The 24495-nt window shown below is 41.1% G+C and overlaps 1 protein-coding gene across 2 annotated transcripts in view; it reads right to left on the bottom strand.

The window, feature by feature from the left end:
• Nucleotides 1-24495, bottom strand: part of LOC137657912 (ubiquitin domain-containing protein UBFD1-like) — a 194548-nt gene that overhangs the window by 92126 nt on the left and 77927 nt on the right. For both annotated transcript variants that reach the window (XM_068392568.1, XM_068392569.1), the window contains exon 2: nucleotides 14328-14515. In XM_068392568.1, the coding sequence (XP_068248669.1) occupies nucleotides 14328-14515 (188 nt within the window). The remainder of the gene's footprint in view (nucleotides 1-14327; nucleotides 14516-24495) is intronic.

Below are 24495 nucleotides of genomic sequence, written 5' to 3'. Positions count from 1 at the left end.
TCCTCTCCCACACTTGCCAGAAGTTGGTTAGCCTGGCTCCTACTGCTGTCTGAAGGCGAAAGCAGTCAAACCCTGCTTCCCCCTGGTTTCGAGCCTCTCTTGTTCGCTCTCCTTCCCTCGGTTCTGGTACTACTCCTGCAGAAAGTTTTCCCTCGAAAGGGCTGAGAAAACTGATGAGATGGTGTTTCCTCTTTAGGTTTGCGGCTTGAGAAGGATGTAGATAGAACATTCCTTGCTGTTTTGGACACTAAGTCCAGAGTAGCCTTTTGGGCTAACGCAGAAGACTTCTCTGAACAGATTTTGCAGGAAAAGGAGCAATGAAAGAGGTGCATAAAGCAGCTCAGATTTCTGCATAGGCGTAACCCCATTCGTCAGAAAAGCGCACATTTGGGCCCCTTTTCTTAAGGACACCTGCTGAGAAAAGTGCCGCTAACTCATTGGCCCCATCTCTCAATGCCTTGCCCATACATGACATAATATGGATGAGACCTTCTGTGTCAACATCCTTCAAAGAATCCATCCTTTTCCTCAAGACTCCCAGAAATCAATCGAGGAAATTAAAAACTTCGAAGGCTCTGAAAATGCCTTTGAGCAGGTGGTCCAATTCAGAAGATGAACAAAAGACTTAAGTCCTTTTCATGGCCGTCCGACGAGGGGCGTCAACCAGACTCGAGAAGTCCCCTTGGGCAGTGGCAGGGACTCCCAGGCTGAGAGCTTCGTACCTAATACTCGACCTGGATGCTAATCTGGCCGGAGTAAAAAACGAGAAAATTGTTTTTCCCCTGGTCTATTTTAGATTGCATCCAGTCTCCCATAACCTTTAAGGCTCTCTTGGATGAACGAGACAAAACCATCTTCGTAACGAGACTCCTTCAAAGATTTCCCAAGTGTCTTTTTGTGACTCCTGGAGTCATGCCATTCAAAAATCTTGACGCCTGGCGTCATGGTGTCCAAAAACATGATGCTCGAACCATGAAGTCCGCGTTTTGACGCTCGGCTTCATGACTTACTTTTACTTTTAGGGGCTTACTTCTCGCCCTCCATCAGACACCAAGAGTCTGTTCAGGCGGGCCTTGATGTGTGAAAATAATTTCTTTTGAGTTTATATTTTGCTCTGTATCTTTACAGTTATTCGCTAGCATTTGTATTCAGGCTTGATACTTTTCAGATCACTATTATAACACTTTCCAAAGAGATAAGTCTTCAGGTTTCTCGTGAAAGTTGCCACATTTTTGCTATTCTTGACATCAAGTGGAAGGTCGTTGAAGAGTCTCGGTGCAGCATAACAAAATGTTCTTCCTCCTATTGCATGATTCACACTTATTTTGAATACATAGTCTATATGGGTCAACATCATGTCAAACTCTTACAGCAGCGTTAGTAGCTTGACGTCCAAGGCTCTGACGCTCGGCGTTACGACGTCAAAGTTCTTGACGCTCGGCGTCATAACTTCCAAGGTTCCGACGCTCGGTGTCACGACGTCCAACTTCTCACGGCTCGGCGTCATGCCTTCCAAGGTTCCGACGCTCGCCGTCACGACATCCAACTTCTTGACGTTCGGCATCATGACTTCCAACTAATCGACGCTTGGCGTGGTGTAGTCCAACTCCTTAACGCTCGGCTTCATGACCCTCTTACCGCTTGCCTTTCTGACGCTTGGCGTCATGGGGTTTAGAATCTTGACGCTCGGGGTTATGACGAGCAACTCTCTTCTTGTCTGCAGGCTGCTCTTTTGGCTCCTACCGAAGTAGATGGCCGCTTGGCCGGAGGACTTCCCTCTGAGCAGAAAGGGAAATATATAAGACGCCAGCCCCATCTGTGAGCTGCGTCATCCGACGGCGAAGATAACACTTTTACCTCACCTTTCCCATGGCGAGGGCGAGCGTCCTGGGAAGCGTCAACAGGTACGCTCAAGGGGACGACTGCTCGGGGGCTAACGCCTCTTGTCTCCCTTTGCCTGTCGACATTCCTTCTCCCAGAGGTTGGGGAGCTTGGAAGAGGTCCAGGGCTAGGAGAACGACAGGTCCGAGTAGCCGCACCCTCCACTGCACTGATTTTAGCACTGAAACTTGCACTTTTTAACGCTTTCACATCTACTCTTTCGCCAACGGCTTGAATGAGAATCCAATAGGCTAACGATTAATATTAATATTCCCAATATCGAAATATTAAATAACGATACAAAAGTATTTTGTGGGACTGTATCGATCATCATAAGTACCAGGCCTGGGGAGTCGGAGTCGGAGTCGAGGCCAATTTATGGACTAAAGGAGTCGGAGTCGGAGTCGGTAAAATTCTACCGACTCCGACTCCTCAAAAATGAATTTTTTGCGCTGAGGAAATATTCTCTTTTGGTATCCTAAGTCACATTTTTTCAAAGTCGCTCAAAAAAAGTTTCATATTACCCGCCGTTTTCTTTAACACCCTCTCGAATAAAGGCAGTCACTGGGAAACACATATAGCTCCTGCCATCTCTCATCCATAAGCCAAACCAAAACAATAATATTATACATGCGATCAGCTGTTCTCTCCACACACGAGTCTCTGGACATTAAAAGTTTATTTCATGATTAACTCTTCATTTAATCACCATTAGCCATTTAAAAGGTAGGAGTTGTTACTGATTCATAGTTTTATGCAGCACGTATATGAATAATCGTAGAATTAAGTCATTATTTATATGTAAACATCTCGAAATGACGGGTGTTTTGATTACAGTTTCGTGTAACCTAGGAAAAGCTAAATCCAAGAAATTACATGAAATGTTTCCAATAAAACAATTATTTACTAGGCTAGTAAGCTAGTAATGATGAAATGTTATTTTGACTAATAGGCAACATAAAATAAGAAAATTATATAAAAATGATATTTTAATTATAAAATAAATTTTTGAATACTGTATACTTACCCGGTGAATATATAATAGCTGAGCCTCCGGCGGCTCGACAGAAAAACACAAAAACTCGCGAGCGATCGCTATGAAGGTTGCGGGTGTGCCCACTAGCGCCAACTATCGGCCAGATACCGCATATACATGTAAACAGACCCAATTTTTCTCATCCCGCTGGGTCTCTATCGGGGAGGAAGGGGGGGCCTTTAATTTATATATTCACCGGGTAAGTATATTCAAAAATTTATTTTATAATTAAAATATCATTTTTAAATATTTAACTTAGCTGGTGAATATATAATAGCTGATTCACACCCATGGTGGTGGGTAGAGACCAGAGTTAATTAAGTTTACAGCGTATATGCTTAGAGTTTTTGACAGTTATATCATAACAAAACCCAAATATATAAAGGTACCTGGTAAGGAAGTTGACTTAGACGATTACTCTGCCTTATTAGTCTGTCTTCCTCACGAAGCCCAGCGATCCTCTTAGGATGCTGAAAGACTCCCAGGAGCTGAAGTATTAAGGGCTGCAACCCATACAACAGGACCTCATCAAACCCCTAATCTGGGCGCTCTCAAGAAATGACATTTGACCACCCGCCAAATCAAAAAAGGCTGCGAAAGGCTTCTTAGCCTTCCGTACAACCCAATTAAAAAACATTTCAAGAGCAGATTAAAAGGATATTGGAATTAAGGGAATGTAGTGGTAGAACCCTTACCCACTACTGCATTCGCTGTAACGAATGGACCCAGTGTGTAGCAGTCCTCGTAAAGAGTCTGGACATCTTTTAAGTAAAATGACGCGAATACCGATTTGCTTCTCCAAACGGTCGCGTCCATAATACTTTGCAGAGATTTATTTTGCTTAAAGGCCACGGAAGTTGCTATAGCTCTTATTTCGTGCGTCTTAACCTTAAGCAAGCATCGGTCTTTTTCATTCAAGTGAGAATGAGCCTCTCGTATTAAAAGTCTGATAAAATATGACAAAGCATTCTTTGACATAGGCAAAGATGGTTTCTTAACTGAGCACCATAATGCCTCAGATCCACCTCGTAAGGACTTAGTACGAGCTAAGTAGAACTTAAGAGTTCTAACTGGACACAGCACTCTTTCAAGTTCGTTGCTTACGATCTCTGACAGGCAAGGTATATCAAAAGACTTAGGCCAAGGACGAGAAGGCAGTTCATTTTTGGCCAGGAAATCAAGTTGAAGTGAACATGTGGCTTTTTCTGTAGAAAAGCCGATGTTCTTACTGAAGGCATGAATTTCACTGACCCTTTTAGCCGAAGCCAAGCACACTAGGAAAAGCGTCTTGAGGGTGAGATCCTTCAGGGAGGCTGAATGTGATGGCTCAAACCTATCTGACATGAGGAACCTTAGGACCACGTCTAAGTTCCATCCAGGAGTTGCCAAACGACGTTCCTTAGAGGTCTCGAAAGACTTAAGGAGATCTTGGAGATCTTAATTGTTGGAAAGATCTAAGCCTCTATGACGAAAGACCGAAGCCAACATGCTCCTGTAGCCCTAAATCGTGAGAGCTGAGAGGGAGCGAACATTTCTCAGATGTAAAAGAAAATCTCCGATTGGGCTACAGAGGTACTGAAAGAGGACATAGATGCTGGCTTGCACCAATCTCGAAAGACTTCCCACTTCGACTGGTATACTCTGAAGGTAGAAGCTCTCCTAGCTCTCGCAATCGCACTGGCTGCCTCCTTCGAAAAGCCTCGAGCTCTTGAGAGTCTCTCGATAGTCTGAAGGCAGTCAGACGAAGCGCGGGGAGGCTTTGATGAACATTCTTTACGTGGGGCTGACGTAAGAGATCTACCCTTAGAGGAAGACTTCTTGGAATGTCTACCAGCCATTGAAGTACCTCGGTGAACCACTCTCTCGCGGGCCAGAGGGTAGCAACCAACGTCAACCCTGTCCCTTCGTGAGAGGCGAACTTCTGCAGTACCTTGTTGACTATCTTGAATGGTGGGAATGCATATAAGTCCAGAAGAGACCAATCCAGTAGAAACGCGTCTATGTGGATTGCTTCTGTATCTAGGACTGGAGAGCAATACAGTGAACCCTCGCTACTTCGCGGTTCGACAATCGCGGATTCACCACTTCGCGGGGTTTTCCCATAACCCATATATATATATACATATCGCGGATTTTCCGGAAAATTCGAAAATACCGCGAAATCTGAAGACAACCAAATACGATATTTTGTTACCTGCAATTCCATTAATACTGTAATTAGTAATATCTGCTCTTACTGATTGTTCATTGCATTACATATGATATATAATTCAGCACAGAAAGAAATAAAACACGAAAAGAGAATGTGATCATACGATAATTCAGTACGTAGTAAAATTAAATCGAACATGAAACGCAAATCAGATGCAGTCATACCATATTAGAATGGTGTGTACTGTAATGGATGTGCTTCTTTTCCATGAATCTTTTGTATGTATACGTACGTAGTACAGTACTGCATCCAATAATATTCTTTGTTGCAAAAATCACATTTCGAATACTGTAAGCGTACGAGAGAGAGAGAGAGAGAGAGAGAGAGAGAGAGAGAGAGAGAGAGAGAGAGAGAGAGAGAGAGAGAGAGAGGCGTAAAATAGCGTACGTAAATTTTTATTATTATTGTTATTATTATTATTATTGTTGTTGTTGTTAATAAAATTATTATTGTTATTATTATTAATCATTATTATTATTATTATTACTGTACAGTATTATTATCATTATTTATTATTATTACGGTATTGTACTTAATCTACGTACATTCAGTAAGCGCGGGGGCATCTTCTATGAGTAACCAACGCACCATAGTACTGTAAGACGGGTTGTGATTGGTTCAAGCGCTGATAGATGACGAATCAAAACTCAAGTTTTGTTATCTAGCCTGTGATTGGTGTTTTGCCCGCATCTTCTACCCGCAGCATCAAAGTTCTCGCGGGGCTGGATCGTTCACTTTCTCTTTCCGCGTATTGCTGAGTAGACGTTCTTAAGTTTGTGAAGTTTAATCTGTGCTGTGTGCGACTGTTTTAAGTTGAACTTTTTGTTGAACTTTCTGTTACAATGCCTCCCAAGCGTTCTGCTTCTAGTAAGGCTGGTAGTGAGCCTAAACGCCACCGAAGGATGATGACGATAGCTGAGAAGGTTACGCTTCTCGACATGTTAAAAGATGGTAGAAGTTACGCGGCCGCCGGCCGCCATTTTGGCATCAACGAATCCACCGTTCGCTACATCAAGAAGGACGAGGCGAACATTAGAAAGACTGCTGCAATCACCTTTAGCAGATCAGCGAAGTGAGTCGTTACAACGCGTAATAAAACGATCGTACGCATGGAAGGTGCTTTAGCTGTGTGGATTGCCGACTGCCGGAAGAAGAACATAGCGTTGGATACGAACACCATCCAAACAAAGGCTTTGAGCTTATGAGAATTTTGCTGCAAAGGAACCTAAAGACGACGACGGCAACCATGCTGAAGATGATGATGATGCAGATGATCCTCAACCAGGGACATCCACTGATTCCCAGCCTCAGAAACGTTTTTCCGCAAGCAAAGGATGGTTCGCGAAGTTTCAGAAACGCTTCGCCCTGAAAAGCGTTTCCCTGCATGGGGAGTCTGCTTCCGCTGACACTGCCGCTGCTGAAACTTACGTGAACCAGACTTTCAAGAACATTATCGCTGAAGGTGGATACAAGCCGGAACAAGTGTTTAATATGGATGAAACCGGCTTGTTTTGGAAGAGAATGCCGTCGCGAACTTTCCTGTTCAAAGAGGAAGCCAAAGCCTCTGGCTTTAAGGCATTCAAGGATCGCGTTACCCTCGTGATGTGTGGCAATGCTGCTGGATTTTTGTTAAAGCCGGGGCTTATTTATAAGTCGAAAAATCCTCGCGCTTTGAAAAATAAAAATAAGAATCTCCTTCCCGTGTACTGGATGCATAATCAAAAAGCATGGATTACGAAGATGCTGACCTCCAACTGGTTCCACCAGTGTTTCACCCCGCAAGTCCATGAATATCTCTTAGAGAAGGGCTTGCCATTCAAGATCCTTCTCCTTATGGATAACGCTGGTGGACACGCAACTGACCTGTCGCGTGAGGGCGTTCAGGTTGAGTTCCTGCCACCCAACACCACGTCATTAATTCAACCGATGGACCAGGGGGTTATCAGGGCGTTCAAGGCCCTCTACACGAAGAATACCTTGGCGGACCTCGTTGCGTGTGTGGATGCTGCCCAAGATGACGAGGATGAAGATTTCAACTTGAAGGCGTACTGGCGGCAGTACACCATAGCCACGTGCCTGCAGAATATTCAAAAGGCACTTCAAGAGATGAAACCTGCAACCGTAAATGCGAGCTGGAAGAAGCTGTGGCCCGATATTGTTTACGACGACAAGGGATTTACTCCGTCGGAAATCCAACACTCTGCAATACGGAAATCTGTGCAGTTGGCTGCCATAATTGGAGGTGACGGGTTTGGCGACATGACGACTGAAGACGTCGACGAGTTGTTGGACTGCCATTCCCAGCCCCTAACTGACGCAGACCTTGAAGACCTGACGAAATCGGCAAGTGAGGAAGAGAGTGAGGGTACCCAGGAAGAGACCCAAGAAAATGTCGAAGAAACGGGCTTAACATTAGAACGGCTTGCCAAGTTCTGGAACCATATGAAGGAGGCGAAAGAAATGTTACAAGAGTGGGACGAGGATATGGTTCGCTCGATGCAATTCTCAAATAAGGTCGATGACATCATGACTCCCTACAGGATGCTCTTGGATCGAAAAAAGAAGCAGCGGCAACAACTTCCGATCACAATGTTCTTCCAGCCTCGCAAAAAAGAGCCAGTTCCTCCTGCTAGTACGCCTTCGGAAGAAATTGAAGAAGTTAAAGAGGTGTCCCAGGAAAAGACACCTCCGTCTGAAGAGACGTAAAATACTATCATTGACTGCACAGTAGAACACATCATCAGCTTCATCATCATCATTTCTACTGTGCAGCAAATTCATCGCCATCGTCATTCAAGTTTTTCTTGAACTTCTTTCGTGGTGAGTACAGTAACAATCTTTATTTTTTACTTTAACCTGTTTTATAGTTTAGTAATGTACGTACTGTATGCATTAAGTTAAAGGGAAGGTTTTAAAAGTCTACATGTTGTAACCTATCATATTTTTTTTGTTTAAAATTTACATTTACGTACGTAAAACAATCTCTCTCTCTCTCTCTCTCTCTCTCTCTCTCTCTCTCTCTCTCTCTCGCTCCCTCTCTCTCGCTCCCTCTCTCTCTCTCGCTCCCTCTCTCTCGCTCCCTCTCTCTCGCTCCCTCTCTCTCGCTCTCTCTCTCGCTCTCTCTCTCTCTCTCTCTCTCTCTCTCTCTCTCTCTCTCTCTCTCTCTCTCTCTCTCTCTCTCTCTCTCTTGATTTCGCACCGAAGAGAAAAGCCCACTTACCTTTCATCAATAAACAGGTTATTTGACCAAAGGAAAAAACTGAAAGGTTTTTCAATTAACAAGTTCCTTTAAAATAGTATTTAAAACATTTAAGTTTGAAAGAAGAATGAACAAAACGTCAGAATCGATTTACTCTTTCTGCAAAGTGAAACCGTGATTCTCTCTCTCTCTATCGTAACGATAGAGCGCAAACTGCGTAGCATAAATAAACTAAACGTTAGTTCATCTTTGAAACAGTACGAAGACTATTCAAAGAAAATCTTTCATAAAATATCTACTAAAAAATATTCATTTAATAAGTTTTAAATCATTTGCTCTGTAAAAGTTATTTACGATTGAAAGGGCTCAACGTTGTTTAACTTTGGTTTCCAAGTTAGGACCGCCTACTCTCGGATTAGGGGAGGAATAGGTAAGGTCGCATATAAACAAATCATTAAAATTTATCTTGATGTTTATTATAAATGGAAAGCTAATCGAAGAGGCCTAATAAAGGCGGTTGAGATATAAAATATATAGAGGAAAATCTATAATTAACAACAACAATTTATAACGTGTTAAGATAATTGCTAAAAGCCTAAAACACACTTCCGTACTAAGGGAAGGGTCGGCCATTTAAAAGTCAAAGAAAGTCCAAAAAACAATCCAAAGTCATCAACAATTAAATCTATCCAAAAACGAGTTCAAGATTTAAGTTGAAGATAAAACACCTGCACTGCGAAAGCTCAAACCAAAAGGAAGTACTTCACCAAGACTGTTGAAAAACTCCAGGTTAACAGCGAGTAATGGTACGTCTTGTCGATCAGACCGACAGAGAAAAATTGGGTCTGTTTACATGTATGTGCGGTATCTGGCCGATAGTTGGCGCTAGTGGGCACACCCGCAACCTTCATAGCGATCGCTCGCGAGTTTTTGTGTGTTTTTCTGTCGAGCCGCCGGAGGCTCAGCTATTATATATTCACCGGCTAAGTTAAATATTTAAAAATATTTAATTATTCTTATTTTTTTTAAATTGGAGTCTGAGTCGGAGTCGGTTCTAAAAAATTATAGGAGTCGGAGTCGGTTCTAAAAATTATAGGAGTCGGAGTCGGATGTTCAGAGTCCTGATTCCCCAGCCCTGATGAGTACTATGTAGCGCAAATTTTACGGTACACTAGTTTTATTTCATCTCTGATAATAGATCAATGATTATCTAAAGAAAGTATACTAACAGGACAAATATTTTCTTAAAAATAATATACTGTATTTCCTTTTACATTATAAAAATTAAATACTTTTGCTTTGTAAGTTAGTATTTTCTTTTCGTTCCTTGCAAGAAAAGGAAATGAATTTACATATTTTGCAAGTCATTCTTTGTAGAGTTTACATCACATGACTTGTGACGTCATAGTTAAAGCAGAATGATTTACAGTACTTCCACCATCATGTCTTTAAGAGTTGGTTCGTTAGTTTTTACTGTAGGGGGAAAAACTCCTGATCCTATCCCTTTCAAGCTTACGAACATAGCGATCATATTCCAACCACTCACTTTCAGTCAAAAAAAAAAAAAAAAAAAAGAGCGAAAGCCAAAGCCAAAGAGTACTTCACCAAATTAATTGCAAAAAGCACAGGCCAAAGCGAGCGAAATTCCAACGATGTCACCGGTAAGGCAGCAGGGAAGATCTGAGGAATAGTTGGAATGGTTCCAGGTACCTGGGTAGAGGGCGCACTGGTGGTACCCCTGGCTACCCAATAGGCGATTGCCAAGAGTTTTGAAATTTCTGCAGTGACGTCAGGGACTAAGCTATATATATAACTACCAGGTAAGTCAGATGTTTAAAATTAAAAATTTTTGCACTGCACTAAATCTACAGACATAAGTATAGCCAAATCACCAGCAATAATTCTTTTAGGAGAGATTTTCCATGTAAGTACTCAAGTCATATCACAATAGCAACAGATTTGCATCACAAGATACAATGGATGACTGTTTGTACCCAATATCCAGAGCTATTTTCTCATTCCTCACCAAATGCACATCTTCACAATAGATATTCATAATTGCATTAAATTAATTTAATCGTCTTTTTACTTTACTGTATATCTTATCCAATGTTAACCAGCACCAGCGTTGCCAGATGTACGATAAATGTTGTACCCATATGACAATTTTGACTCTTCTACAACCAACGACCCAGTGTTGTATGACCTACGACATTTTAGTCAAATACAGTATACCCAATTGTACGATTTTTTTTTTTAATTTGTACAACCATGAATAAGAGAATATATACATTTTTGGTTTCAGTTATTTTTGAAAAGTTGGCAAGCGCGCACAAACAACATTTCCACTTCCAAAGAAAGAGCAATTATCATACATAATTATGATGTACATGTGTGATTGGCTAATGCGACTAACCATAAGATCAATCAGCAAGGAGGTTGGCTACAATACAAGAACGAGCAAACTTGATTCTGAAAGCTTCAGTTTTCAGTTTCAGAGTTGACTAAGAAATACTCTTCAAAGTTTAGATGATGAATGGAAGGCTTTATAAAGAACTCAAGACTAAACTCTCCCTCTAGATATTAGGCAGGTGGCAAAAACTGATAAAATCCCTGACAGATTCTGGATTGCAATAAGGGAACTCAAAGATGGTTAAGGATAGTAGGCTATATCTTCCCTACACAAGGACTTTTTGCTGTGGTTACTCTTTCGCTGCCTCATGCAAATGCAGACCGTGAAAGAGTATATTTTTCTGTATGAAATCTGGAGACAAAAAAGCTTAGCATTGCAACTGTTGGAGATTTTTTTTCTGCTCACAATAGAACTAGTTATCAAGGAAAACCATAAATATTGTACAAACATTTATCCAACTAAGTCCATTCTTTCTATGCGTTAAACCAACTTGTATGTAGGCACTCCATGTGATGTCTCCATTCCACATATAAAAGAAAATTTGCTGGAAATATGTTATGCAAACTTTTGTGTTTTAGTCATGAACACACACTCTCACTCTCACTCTCTCTCTCTCTCTCTCTCTGTCTCTCTCTATATATATGTGTGTGTGTGTGTACACCCATGTATATGTATATATATATATATATATATATATTGAGGTAGGTCGTTGCTCCTAGCGAGCTTCAAAGATAAAATAAAAAGGAGGACGAATAGTCTGGACAACATCTTTCAATTTATTGGTGCCGACGTTTCAGGACTCATCCCATTATCAAGGCTAAAATGGACATATAAAACATTATAAGCAAAACTCAGTAAAAATATATAAAATACAAAAAAAGACAGTCAAAATCAAAATTGAAATTATAAACACAATTACAAGTAAAATATGGAGATAAAAATATTAACTAAGAGAAAAGTATCTTAAAATTAAATATACAAAAATTGTCTCCTTAGACAATTTTGATTTTTGTATATTTAATTTTAAGATACTTTTCTCTTAGTTAATATTTTTATCTCCATATTTTACTTGAAATTGTGTTTATAATTTCAATTTTGATTTTGACTGTCTTTTTTTGTATTTTATATATTTTTACTGAGTTTTGCTTATAATGTTTTATATGTCCATTTTAGCCTTGATAATGGGATGAGTCCTGAAACGTCGGCACCAATAAATTGAAAGATGTTGTCCAGACTATTCGTCCTCCTTTTTATTTTATATATATATATACATACATACATATACATATACATGGGTATACACACACACACACACACACACACACATATATATATATATATATATGTGTGTGTGTATACCCATGTGTATATATATATATATATGTGTGTGTGTGTATACAGTATATATAATATATATATATATATGTGTGTGTGTGTGTGTGTGCATACAGTATATATATATATATATGTGTGTGTGTGTGTATACTGTATGTATATATGTGTGTGTGTATATATATATATATATATATGTGTGTGTGTGTGTGTGCGTGTGTGTGTGTCTTTGCACTTGTACATATATAATACTAGAATTCTTCGATCATTTTAACATCTTTCTTTGTTTACAATTTTTTTTTTAACATATAGGCTACTGTAGTTGATTTCATTTTTTCCACTTGCTACAAAGCACACAATACAAATAATTAAGGTCAGAAACTTATTAGTCTTATCATTATCATCATTATTACTGCTACTATTATCATTACCAATACATTATAAGTGTTTTTGTTGTTGTTTTTAGCATCTTGGTTAAATATAATCAGGTACGACACTTTCATGGTACTGTAAGACATTTCTTAGCTGTTTGGTACAATAATTGGACCAAAAGTATCTGGCAACACTGACCAACACTATTCATAGCTGACTGCTTACTTTGTCATTCAAATACTAATTACCGTACTTCAATTTCCTATTAAACTATATCGTACACAATCGGGCACTTCTAATCAGGTGGTTGCAGGGTATAATAACAAGATTTTCGGACATAGAATTAATGAAAACCCAACAAAATTGACACCTTTCTAAACAAAAATATCTAAATCATGAGTGTGAAACACTTTACCTAATCTAAACTTGGATTGATTGGTTGAGGTATTATTATTTTCACCTAGCACTCTGCCCCAGAATGAAATTATGTCTTATGTAAGGAAATGACAACACTGACTTCAACATTTTTGTTGGACACACAAAAAAAAAAAAAAAAAAAGAGAGAGAGAGAGAGAGAGAGAGAGAGAGAGAGAGAGAGAGAGAGAGTGTGTGTGTGTGTGTGTGTGTGTGTGTGAAGGGTTTTGGATGTCTCAAAAGATATTTTAGTCCATCCATAGAGACTCATTTGCTCTTTGGTAGAGCAATTTAGTTTAAGCATTTAGTTCTTATGATGTCTAACTTATTCTTGAACTCGTTTACCGCTTTACTGTTTGCTACATCTGCTGGAAGTCTATTCCAAGTATTTGCTATTTTATATGTAAAAAAAATTGACAAATTGAGTGGTGTTGTATCTTTTCAATTCCAGTTTGTATTCATTACCTCTGGACTCATTTGTGCTAAGTGTGATTTGATTGTTGTAATCTACATTTGTTATTCCTTTAAGAATTTTGAATGTCTCTACTAAATGTCCCCTTAGTCGTCGAGTTTGTAGATCAAATAAGTTCAAAACATTCCATCCTCGGTCTATATCCAAATTTCCATAGTGTTTGAACTAGTTTGGTGACCCTAGCTTGTACTGCTTCCAGTCTGTCTATATCCTTCTGAATACTTGGAGCCCAGAATTGGACTCGGTATTCTAGATGGGGTCTTACTAGAGATGCGTATAGCTGTAGTACAGTGTCTTAGTTTCTGTGTTTGAATTGTCTCTTTACGTAGCCTATTAGTTTCTGTGCTTTCTTTTCAGCTTTTATGCTCTGTTTGGTGAACTTCAAATCATTGCTGATAATAATATCGAGATCTTCCTCCTGGTCCACACTTTCTATTTCATTAACCAGCAGTGAGTAACCTGATTGTGGATTACTATAACCTATGTGCATAACTTTACATTTCCCACAGTTGAAAGGCCTTTGCCATTTTCTGGACCATTCTCCTAGCTTCATTAGATCCTCTCATAAGGCTTATATGTCTTCTATGTCTTTTGAGTTCACAGCATTTATGCCCAATTTAGTATCCTCGGTAAATTTAGCTATTCTACTAGTTAATCCTAAAACTCTGTCGTTAATGTAGATCAGAAATAGCAATGGTCAAAGGGCGGATCCTTGTGGTACTTCGCTTTTAACAGCTGCCCACTCTAAAGTTGATCCATTGATTACAACTCTTCTCTGTTTGTTAGTCAATCTTCGATACATTCAGCTGGCTCGTCAATGATGCCTAGAGCTATATTTTGAGTTAATTTTCTAAGAGGAAGTTTGTCAAAAGCCTTTTGAAAGTATGGAAAAGAAAGAAAGAGAGAGAGAGAGAGAGAGAGAGAGAGAGAGAGAGAGAGAGAGAGAGAGAGAGAGAGAGAGAGAGAGAGAGAGAGAGAGAGAGAGAGAATTTTTACCTGGCTATCTGTTGTATCTGGCTTATCATCCTTCTCATCGGAGGGTTGCAATGTGCTTTCCGGGGAGGGTTCGTGTTGAGATTCTTCAGTTTTAGTTTCACTTTCCGTGGTGGCAACTTTACAACTGTACACTGATGTGTTACTAATATCTGTGCTCTTACAACTGGACTGATCTTCATTGTTGATTACTGTAACAAAAAACAAACTAAGGTCATTATTGAATCATTAAAATTATACAATACAATAATACTGTAAATGTACACAGTATTCATAAATGAAAATACCAACATTCTTAAAGTCATGCGTATTTTTCCTAACTATGCAAACCTGAACCTTTTAATAACAAGTATGATCTTAGTTTGACTGGAATTCAGATGTTAGAATCTTAACAAGGTGTGTCGGTGGTTACTGATGATCCATGGCTGCTCTCCTACCTCTGCCCCTTCTGGATGAAAGGTGGGGTGATGTCTGTAACCCTGCAGGAATACTGGGGAAGTGTGGGAGCCAGTCGAGGTCTTTGCCCTACTAAAGGTTTCTTAAAGGCAGACTTTGACAAACCCAAAACCAATGTTTTAGGGTTTGAAGAGAAGTTCTAGGGCCTTGGAAGGTCACTGCATGGTGGAAAAGAATCCTGACTTGTATTCCTCCAACTTTCAACGATTTTGTTTACCTTTTAATCTGGGAATAGAGCCTGACTACTTATTTGGGTAGCGTGAAGTTAAGGCTTCTCTGTGCCCTAACCTTCTACCTAGTTTTGAAACTACTGTATCTCCGTGTTTATGTAATCAGTTGGTCAATGGTTGGCATACTGGCCTGCCAAAAAGATAACCACTTTGCCTTCCATGGCAGCTGATTTGCATGAGAAAATATTGTACCCCAGGTGTCTAATCAGTCTATAGAGAGGCCAAGAGTCAGCATTGTTACACCGACATCCACTGGGAATGGAGAAGGGCTCGATCCCTCTGGAACGTGGACTCTCGACTAACAAGCGAGATCTGGAGATAGCTTTCTGAAGGACCGAAAGGACCTTCTTGCTTTGAGCTAAATTATAGGCATGGTGATCTGGTCATTGACGTTGTTAATCGCTTCTTCGACCAGTTCCAAACAGGGAAGCTACAATAAAAGCTCTGAACTCTGAGGGACACCCGAGCGCATGTTAACGGCAGTTTTGCCTTCTTTTACCAGGTTTCACATTGCTTCCCTGAGGTTTTATTAGGAATAAAACCTTCAAGGTATATTTACTTTTGAGGTTTTCTGCTTCAGAGGGTGTGAACCCCTAGCTGGTTCTGGTTCAATAGTTTATGATTTTTCTCAATTCGTCATAGAGTCTAGAAGACTGTCTTTCATATTGTCCCATGCCACCTATTGAATTGTTATCCTAAATGGCTTCCTACAGTCCAGTACTTTGCTTGGATTTTCCGTACTTCTGAAGACTCATGTTGTCCCTTCAGGAAAAACCCTTCCGATGGTCTGGAGAATGCCTCCCCGGGGAAGTGGCCAAAGGAGAAAATTGATTTGTACAGTACTGTACTATGACCGTATTCTGCAGTGACTGACTGCTGTGAGCAGGTGCTTCCTGGGATACGTCCTCCTCAGAGGGTATTATTTCAATCAAGGCTTGAACTTGTGGTTCACATTCCTAAATGTCTAGTTTCTCATTCTCATAGCAACGTTCCCTAGTACAAGATATTGTGGTCCTTCCCTTGCAAAGGAGTCTTCCTGACTTCCTGAATTATCTACTGGTTGACTATGAATATGAGGGGGACTAGGTTTAAAAACCTCTTATGAATGGCAGAGGCAAGGGACGGTAACAATGCCATAGAGACTGACTGTAGGGAAGTTCGGATTAGGCGACTGTCATTCTTTCACAAGCTTCGCAGTCTACCACTAAAGGTGAAGGATGTTGTTAACAGCACCTGGAGGTTAATCAGTGATAGAAAGCCTCCACTGGCGTGATTACAAGTTTCACTTACTTCCGATAACTTTTGAGACTTGGGGTAATCAGCATCTAGAATCTAGGGTATGACTGGTTTGCTGAAAGGATGCTTGAAGGAGACGAAGTTCTATAGAACCAAAACTCTGTCGTTGAGTCTCAAAGACGTTATCAGTGATAGGATCCAAGAGTCCCCCAGCGGCAGCTAAGAAGCCAAGGATATTGATCAAAGATCAACCGTAGTCTGTCAAATAGAATTATCACCCTGACTTATGCTCAAGTCATTTGCAGAAAATAACAGGTTGAGAAAGCGATCCTGGTCGATGTCTGAGTATCTAATGGGGCTAAAACTTCCAATGGTTGACTGACCGTGGAATACAAAACAAAGCTTTGCGGCACTGCTATACCAATGAGATGAGCATTCGCGTCTGAGGGACAAGTATGTGGTATGGTGCTTCTGTATAGGGAGCAACATCTCGGAAGAAGAGTATCTGGCAGACATGCATGCAATGAAGATGCCCCTATGGTAGTTTGCCTGAGAGACAAGCATCTGGAAGAAGCGCCCACAAAGAGGAGTCTATACGAGTGGTAATTGGTGTGTCTGGTACAGCTGCTTGTAGAGAAGAAGAATCCAGGGTAGCACATCTCTCAAGAGTGAGATCCACAGGAGGGGAGACTAGACTCCCCTAAAGATCCTAGACAAGGGGAGGGATTATTATTATTATTATTATTACTAGCCAAGCTACAACCTTACTTGGAAGAGCAAGATGCTATAAGCCCAAGGGCTCCAATAGGGAAAAATAGCCCAGTGAGTAAAAGAAATAAATAAAAGATGAGAATAAATCAACAATAAATCATTCTAAAAACAGTAACAACGTCAAAACAGATATGTCATATATAAACTATAAAAAGACTTACGGTATGTCAGCCTGTTCAACATAAAAACAATTGCTGCAACTTTGAAATTTGAAGTTCTACTGATTCAACCACACGATTAAGAAGATCATTCCACAACTTGGTCACAGCTGGAATAAAACTTCTAGAATACTGTGTAGTATTGAGCCTCAGGATGGAGAAGGCCTGGCTATTAGAATTGACTGCCAGCCTAGTACTGTATTACGAACAGGATGGAATTGTCCCGGAAGATCTGAATGTAAAGGATGGTCAGAGTTATGAAAAATCTTATGCAACATGCATAATGAACTAATTGAACAACAGTACCATAGATTAATATCTAGATCAGGAATAAGAAATTCAATAGACCGCAAGTTTCTGTCCAACAAATTAAGACGAGAATCAGCAGCTGAAGACCGGACAGGAGAACAATACTCAAAACAAGGTAGAATGAAAGAACTGAAACATTTCTTCAGAATAAATTGATCACCGAAAATCTTGAAAGACTCTCTCAATGAGCCCATATTCTGTGCAAGTGAAGAAGACATAGACCTAATGTGTCTCTCACAAGTAAATTTGCTGTTGAGAATCACAGCTAAAATTTTAAAAGAGTCATACAAAGTTAAAGAAACATTATCAATACAGAGATTCAGATGTTGAGGAGGAAATCCCCGAAGAGTCAATGACTTTTCTACGGAGCTATCTACCCTTAAATCTTAAAAGCTCCATACTCAATCTGAAATAAAGATTCCCTTGGGTAGGAAGATTTTCCTGTTTTCCCAAGAAAATGGGGAGGCCTCCCTACCTCAAGGATTATCAAGGTAAACACTGAAGGCCAATGGGAGAGGAGTGAAGGGAAGTCTGTGTTGAAGTGAAAGGTGGAAGTTAAGTGACCTCTAAAAGACCTCAAGGGAACAGTAAATTGTCTGCCACTGAAGATTGCTAACCAATGGAATTCAAATCAAATTGAGAATGATCTTAAACTTCAGGCCTCCTGATCGCCAGGCAGGGACAATCCCAAAGGTCACACACACTTATTGCAAGAAGTCCTTGGTTGTGGTAGAAGCCTCTGCAGGAAAGACCAAGGAGAAGAAACACTTCTTACACTCAACAAGGCGCTGAACATTCACTGAAAGCCCCCACAAAATCCAAAATCCACAAACATGCTGGAAAGAAATAAAAAATTAAATATGACGATACTCCAGCCAGCAAGAAGTTCTGTTCTCACTGACGACTAATATCATAATGGTTTGTCAGTAAGCCCACGGGGGGGGGGGGGGGGGGGGGGGGGGGGGGGGGCTTGCCTCTCAGTTAGTGGTAGTTGTTGACATCTGGCTATAATTTTAGTGGCCATATTCCAGATTTGATCTTATCTTTTTATGTAAAAGACAATGGTTTACATTTGTGTAAGAGCATTTAAGAAGCTAGACTAGGGTTTGAAGCTGGCAAGGTCAGGATAGGAACATTGCTATAACTAGAAGAAGCGTTAGCCTTCTCCGATTGTAATAACTATAGCAAACTGTTTCATAAACAAAGAAATTTGGGTTTACCTCACTACAAACAGTCCAATATTTACCTGAATAGTAACATACCACATGCTACATAAATCCATTAGCCTAGTCTTCTTTGGATTTTCCCAGGTTATAAAACAGATTTTGAGCGAAGCAAAAAATCTATTTTTGGGTGAGATGGAAGGTTCCTGTAAGTAGCTTCCTAGGGTATATTTGACTACAGTGATATTCCCAGAGAATTTACCTTTAGGTCTCCAGAATTTTAACTCCTGGTGCTAATATCCTTAAAATGGTATTTTCATTATAAAATAAATTTTTTAACATACTTACCCGGTAGTTATATACAGTATATAGCTTACGTCCCTGACGTCACGGCAGAAAATTCAAAACTAGCGCTAATCGCCAATTGGATAGCCAGGTGTACCACCCCGGCGCCCTAGCGAGGTACCTAGGAACCAATCCAGGAACCCTCATATATTCCATGCCTTTAGTCTCTTAGAGGGGAGGAGGGTGGGACTTTAATTACTGTATATGTAACTACTGGGTAAGTATGTTCAAAAATTTATTTCATAATGAAAATACCATTTTTAAATATAACACTTACCCGTTAGTTATATATATAGCTGATTAACACCTTTGGTGGAGGGTTAGAGACAGCTAGTATATCTGAAATCCTGCTTAAGAGTTAATTAAAACAAACTTGAGGGTTTGTACCTGATAAGGAAGCTGACATCAATGATTCTCTGCCTCATTATGTCTGCCAGCCTTATGAGATCCAGCGATCCTCCCAGGGGGCTGAAGATCTCTTAGGGACTGTCAAACCGGTGTATATACCTCATTATGACAGAACCTCCTCCAATAATCAGTTCCTGGCACTCTTCAAGGAACAAAATTGACCACCTGACTAAAATCAATGATTGTGGAAGACTGACACAATCTCCACAAACAACCATAAAAACAAATAAAAGTTCCAAGAGAAGAAAAGGTTATTGGGATTATGGGAACGTAGTGGTGGATCCTTCACCCACTACTGCACTCGCTATCACGAATGGTCCCAGAGTGTAGCAGTCCTCATAAAGAGTCTGCACACGATTCAAATAGTGTGAAGTGATCACAGATTTACTACCCCGAAAGGTTGTGTCCATAATGCTCCACCACAATCTATTCTGCTTGAAGGTCATTAAAGTTGTTATAGTACTAACTTCATGCGTCTTAACCTTAAAACTTGAGGCTAGTCTCACTGTAATGTGTATGAGCCTCTATTATAAGAGTCTGATGAAGAAAGAAAGGACATTCTTGACATCTGTTAACGAGGGCTTCTTAATCGAGCACCAAAGAGCTTTCGACTTGCCTCGCAACTCTTTCATTCTGCCTGGGTAGAACTTCAGGTTTCTTACTGGACACAGGACTCTCCAACTCCTCGCCAACCATATCCGAAAAATTCGGAAACAAGAGCTTTGGGTCAAGGTTGAGAAAGGCGGTCATTCCTGGCGAGAAAGCCTAACTACAATGAGCAGATAGCTTCGTTATCTCGAAAGCCAACGTTTTACTAAACGTATGAATTAACTGATTCTTTTAGTTGTCACAAGACTTACAAAAAAAATAGTTTTCATCGTGAGGTCCTTAAAATGAAGAAGAATGCAAGTGCTCAAGCCTGTCACTCATAAGGAACTTCAGGATTGAGTCCAGAATCCAAGCTGGTGAATCCTGGTTGTTTGATGTTTCAAACAAGTTGAGAAGTTCCTGTAGGACTTTATCAATCGAAAGGTCCAAGATACTGTGCCTGCCAACAGTCGCTAACACACACCTGTATCCCTTGATGGAAGAGGATGAACAAATGAGCTTCCTTCGAAGGTAAAACAGGAAGTCAGCAATCTGAGTTGTAAAGATACTGGAAGAGAAAACAGAGTTGGCTCTGCACCATTCTCTAAAACCTCCCACTTGGATTGATAAATCATGATGGTAGAAGTCCTTATTGCTCTTGTAAAAGACTTACCTGCTTCTTTCGGAAAAAAAACTCTCGTTCCTGTGAGTTTTCAAAAGGCTGAAGGTAGCTAGGAGAAGAGCTTGGAGACTTGAAAGGTAACTCTCTAAGAGAGGTTGTCTGAGTAAAACTACTCTTAATGGAAGACTTCTAGGAGAGTCCACCATCCATCCCAGTATCTCTGTGAACCATCCTCTTGAGGGCCAAAAGAAGGCCACTAAAGTCATCTGGTCCCCTCGTGTGACACAAACTTTTGTGTCGCCTTGTTAAGGAAATAGAACGATGGAAAACGTACACATCCAGATTGGACCAGGCTAACAGGAAAGCGTCTATGGGGACTGCTTCGAGATCTGGCACTGGAGAGCAGTAAGTTTCTAGTCTCTTTGTCTGCAAAGTCACGAATAGGACTATACAAGAACGACACCAAAGTCGCCACATATTCTTGCAGATTTCTCGATGGAGTGTCTATTCTCCAGCTGAGACTGTTCTGCCAGAAGTTCTTCTCTCTTTGAAAGAACCTTCTTAGAAGGAATACATTCTTCTCCTTAGCCCAGATGAGAAGACTCCTCTCAGTCCCGTAAAGGAACCTCGATTGGGTTCCGTCTTGCTTGGTAATGAAAGCCAATTCTGTAGTGTGATCGGCATAGACCTACACCACTTTGTTCCAAACTGACCCTTCAAAGCTTTTGAGAGCCAACTGGACTGTCAACAGTTCCTTTGGGGGATGAAGAAGCTCTTCTGATCCTCTGTCCAAAGTCCCGAAGCTTCCAACTGTATAGTGTTGCTCCCACCCCGAAGCCGAGGCGACGAGACACAACACAAGGTCTAAGATCCTTTGTTCAAAAGGGGTGACCTTCCGGTAGTTTGACTGGATCGTACCACCACTGAAGGCAACTTCTTATGGCATCCGAAAAGAGATGCATATTGACTCAAGACCTACTCCTTGTCCTAAAATGATTGAGTTTGAAATGGAGGGAATAAAAATAACTCACATAAGGACCATAGCTTCTAGCTCCTGACTGGCCGGGAATCGAACCCTGGTCCAGGAAAACTAGGATGAACAGTGACATATCAATGGTCACAAAGAAAGAATCAGTCTTCCCCGGGAAAAAATCCCCTCCCAAAGAGGAGAGGTTTCCCAACATACTCATCCACTTCCTCGCAGAACACTTCTGTATCTTTAGAAAAGATTGCAGTTTCAAGAAGGCTTGCTCCGTTCTAAGAGGAGACGTAAAAGCACGAAAAAACTTGATTCTGAATCACCATCCTTAAATAAAGTATTTTTTGTGATGGTGTCAGAAGATCTAACGGAAGTAGTGACGTTGTGTTTATCAGGATACATCTTTTTAAGGTCCTGACTCCTGGCGTCAAGGAAACCCAGATCACCGCCTATGTCGCCGCGTTGTACTAAGGCTAGAAGACGCTCGATAAAAAACTTTCATGATCAAAGAGATCGGAACTAAAGCGACCTTGATCTCGACATTCGATTCGACTAGTGTCATCACGAAGTCCGAGGTTCTCAAGTTCAATGTCATGCCTCCTGCTAGATCTCCGACGTCAAGCGTCCTGAAAGACGGGGCACCGAGCGTCCTGAAAGACGGGGCGCCGAGCGTCCTGTAAGACGTGGCGCCGAGCTTCCTGTAAGACGTGGCGCCGAGCTTCCTGTAAGACGTGGCGCCGAGCGTCCTGAAAGACGTGGTGCCGAGCGTCCTGAAAGACGAGACGCCGAGCGTCCTGAAAGACGAGACGCCGAGCGTCCTGAAAGACGAGACGCCGAGCGTCCTGTAAGACGTGGCGCCGAGCTTCCTGTAAGACGTGGCGCCGAGCGTCCTGTAAGACATGGCGCTGAGAGGTTAACAGAGCAAGGCGCCGAACATCCTATAAAACGTGGTGCCAAGCGTCCTGGTGTCAGAAGAGACTCGTCTTGTTGACAGGAATATGCAATTCTTCTGATAGGTTCAAAGTTATCTTAAAATCCTTCATGAAGATCGTAAGAAAGAGCTCTGATAAGTCAATCGTCCAGATACAGGGAGGCTCTGATAACTCTTGAGTGCAGTATTCTGCTACATTTAGCAAAAGTTTAATTGCAAAGCCTGCCTCTTATACTCCTCTCTAGACCTGGGAGAGAGATCTATTCAAGCTAAAACTAAAGGAGGTTTTCCTATGAAAGGAAATTGTAATCCTCCAGAAGATGTACTGACCAAAGGTCTGCTCCCCTCTTCTCCCAAGATTGCCAGAAGTTATGTAGTCTGGCTCCACTGCCTGAAGGCAAAAACAGTCAGACTCTGCTTCGCCTTGTGACCAGGCTGACATGAGACTTTAAATAGTTCATGATTTCGATGTCTCCATGGAGAACTTTGACTTCTGAACAAAGGCATTGAGAGCAGTTACATCCAGGACTGGATAAAATTCTCCCTCTCCCAAAAGAGAGACATTTGAAGTTGCAAAGTCTGTTTTGCAGGGAGGTCTTATCGGAGTAACTAACAAAGGAGGTTTCACTAGGAAAAAGATTTTGCATCCATCCTTTAGGAATAACACGGACCTCAAAGTTATCCTGCCCCATTGCCTGGATTCCTTAAGAGACTCAGCGATCAACCCAGGTGGCTGTAAAAATCTCTGTGGGGCTGCCACAAGGTCCTCGACCTTAACGTGGCTAGACCTCCACTCTTGCTATCCTGGAATACCTGATAAGGAAGCTGGCTTCATAGGTTTATATGCCTCATTTACCTGCATTTCTTGAGAGACTCAGCAATCCACCCAGGGGGCTGTAACAGTCTCTGTGGGGTTTCCACAAGGTCCTCGACCTTAACGTGGCTAGACCTCCACCCTATAAGACATATATTTTAGACTTGTTATGACGCTGTTACTGTTTTAAGAATGATTTATTGTTAAATTATTCTCATCATTTATTTATCTCCTTATTTCCTTTCCTCACTGGGCTATTTTTTCCCTATTGGAGCCCTTGGGCTTAAAGCATCTTGCTTTTCCAACTAGGGTTGTAGCTTGGCTAGAGATAATAAAAATAATCTCATACCCAGATACAAGATCTACAGGCCAGGTTATTCAGAGGAAAAAAGAAAGCTGTCTTTCTTTGGTCCTTCTGAGACTCTAAACAGTCTCCCATCATCCTTAAAGCTCCATTGATGACCACATGTAAATTCAGAGGGTGGCGAACGTGGAGCAATAGGCATAAAATAATTTGGAAATTAATCATAAAAACTTTCAAGAGTTTCTAAATCAACTGAAGGACAAAAGGAATAAGGATCTTCTCCTTCTGATAATCTCAAATTCAACAGGAGAAAAGTGATCACCAATGTCTTCCTCTGACAAACTTCCTGAAAGACTAGGTGCGAGCGTCCTGAAAGACGTGGCGGCGATCGTCCTGAAAGACGTGGCACCGATCGTCCTGAAAGATGTGGCGTCGAGCGTCCTGAAAGACGTGGCGCCGAGCGTCCTGAAAGACGTGGCGCCAAGTGTAAAATGATCTTCATTACGTCACTCGGCGCCTTCGGTTCATCATAGGGTTCTCATGGCCGCCTGGCGCTCTGGGATAAAAACCGTGTTTATGTTCGTTTGTAAACATTATAGTATTGCTATTATCAGCAAATGTGATGCAATGCAAGACTCTAACAACAATGTTAGTAGCTTAACGTCCAACGCTCTTTGCTTTCCCATGGCAAGGGAGAGCGTTCTTGGGAACGTCAACAGGAACGCTCGAGAGGACGTCTGCTCGTGAGCTAACGCCTCTCGTTTCCTTTGGCCGATCGACATTCCTTCTCCCAGGGGTTGGGGAGCTTGGAAGAGGACTAAGACTAGGAAAAAACGTCCACTGTGCTGAATAAATTC

Source organism: Palaemon carinicauda, chromosome 18 (genome assembly GCF_036898095.1).
Source record: "Palaemon carinicauda isolate YSFRI2023 chromosome 18, ASM3689809v2, whole genome shotgun sequence".
NCBI lineage: Eukaryota > Metazoa > Arthropoda > Malacostraca > Decapoda > Palaemonidae > Palaemon > Palaemon carinicauda.
This window is presented reverse-complemented; position numbering and strand designations above follow the sequence as displayed.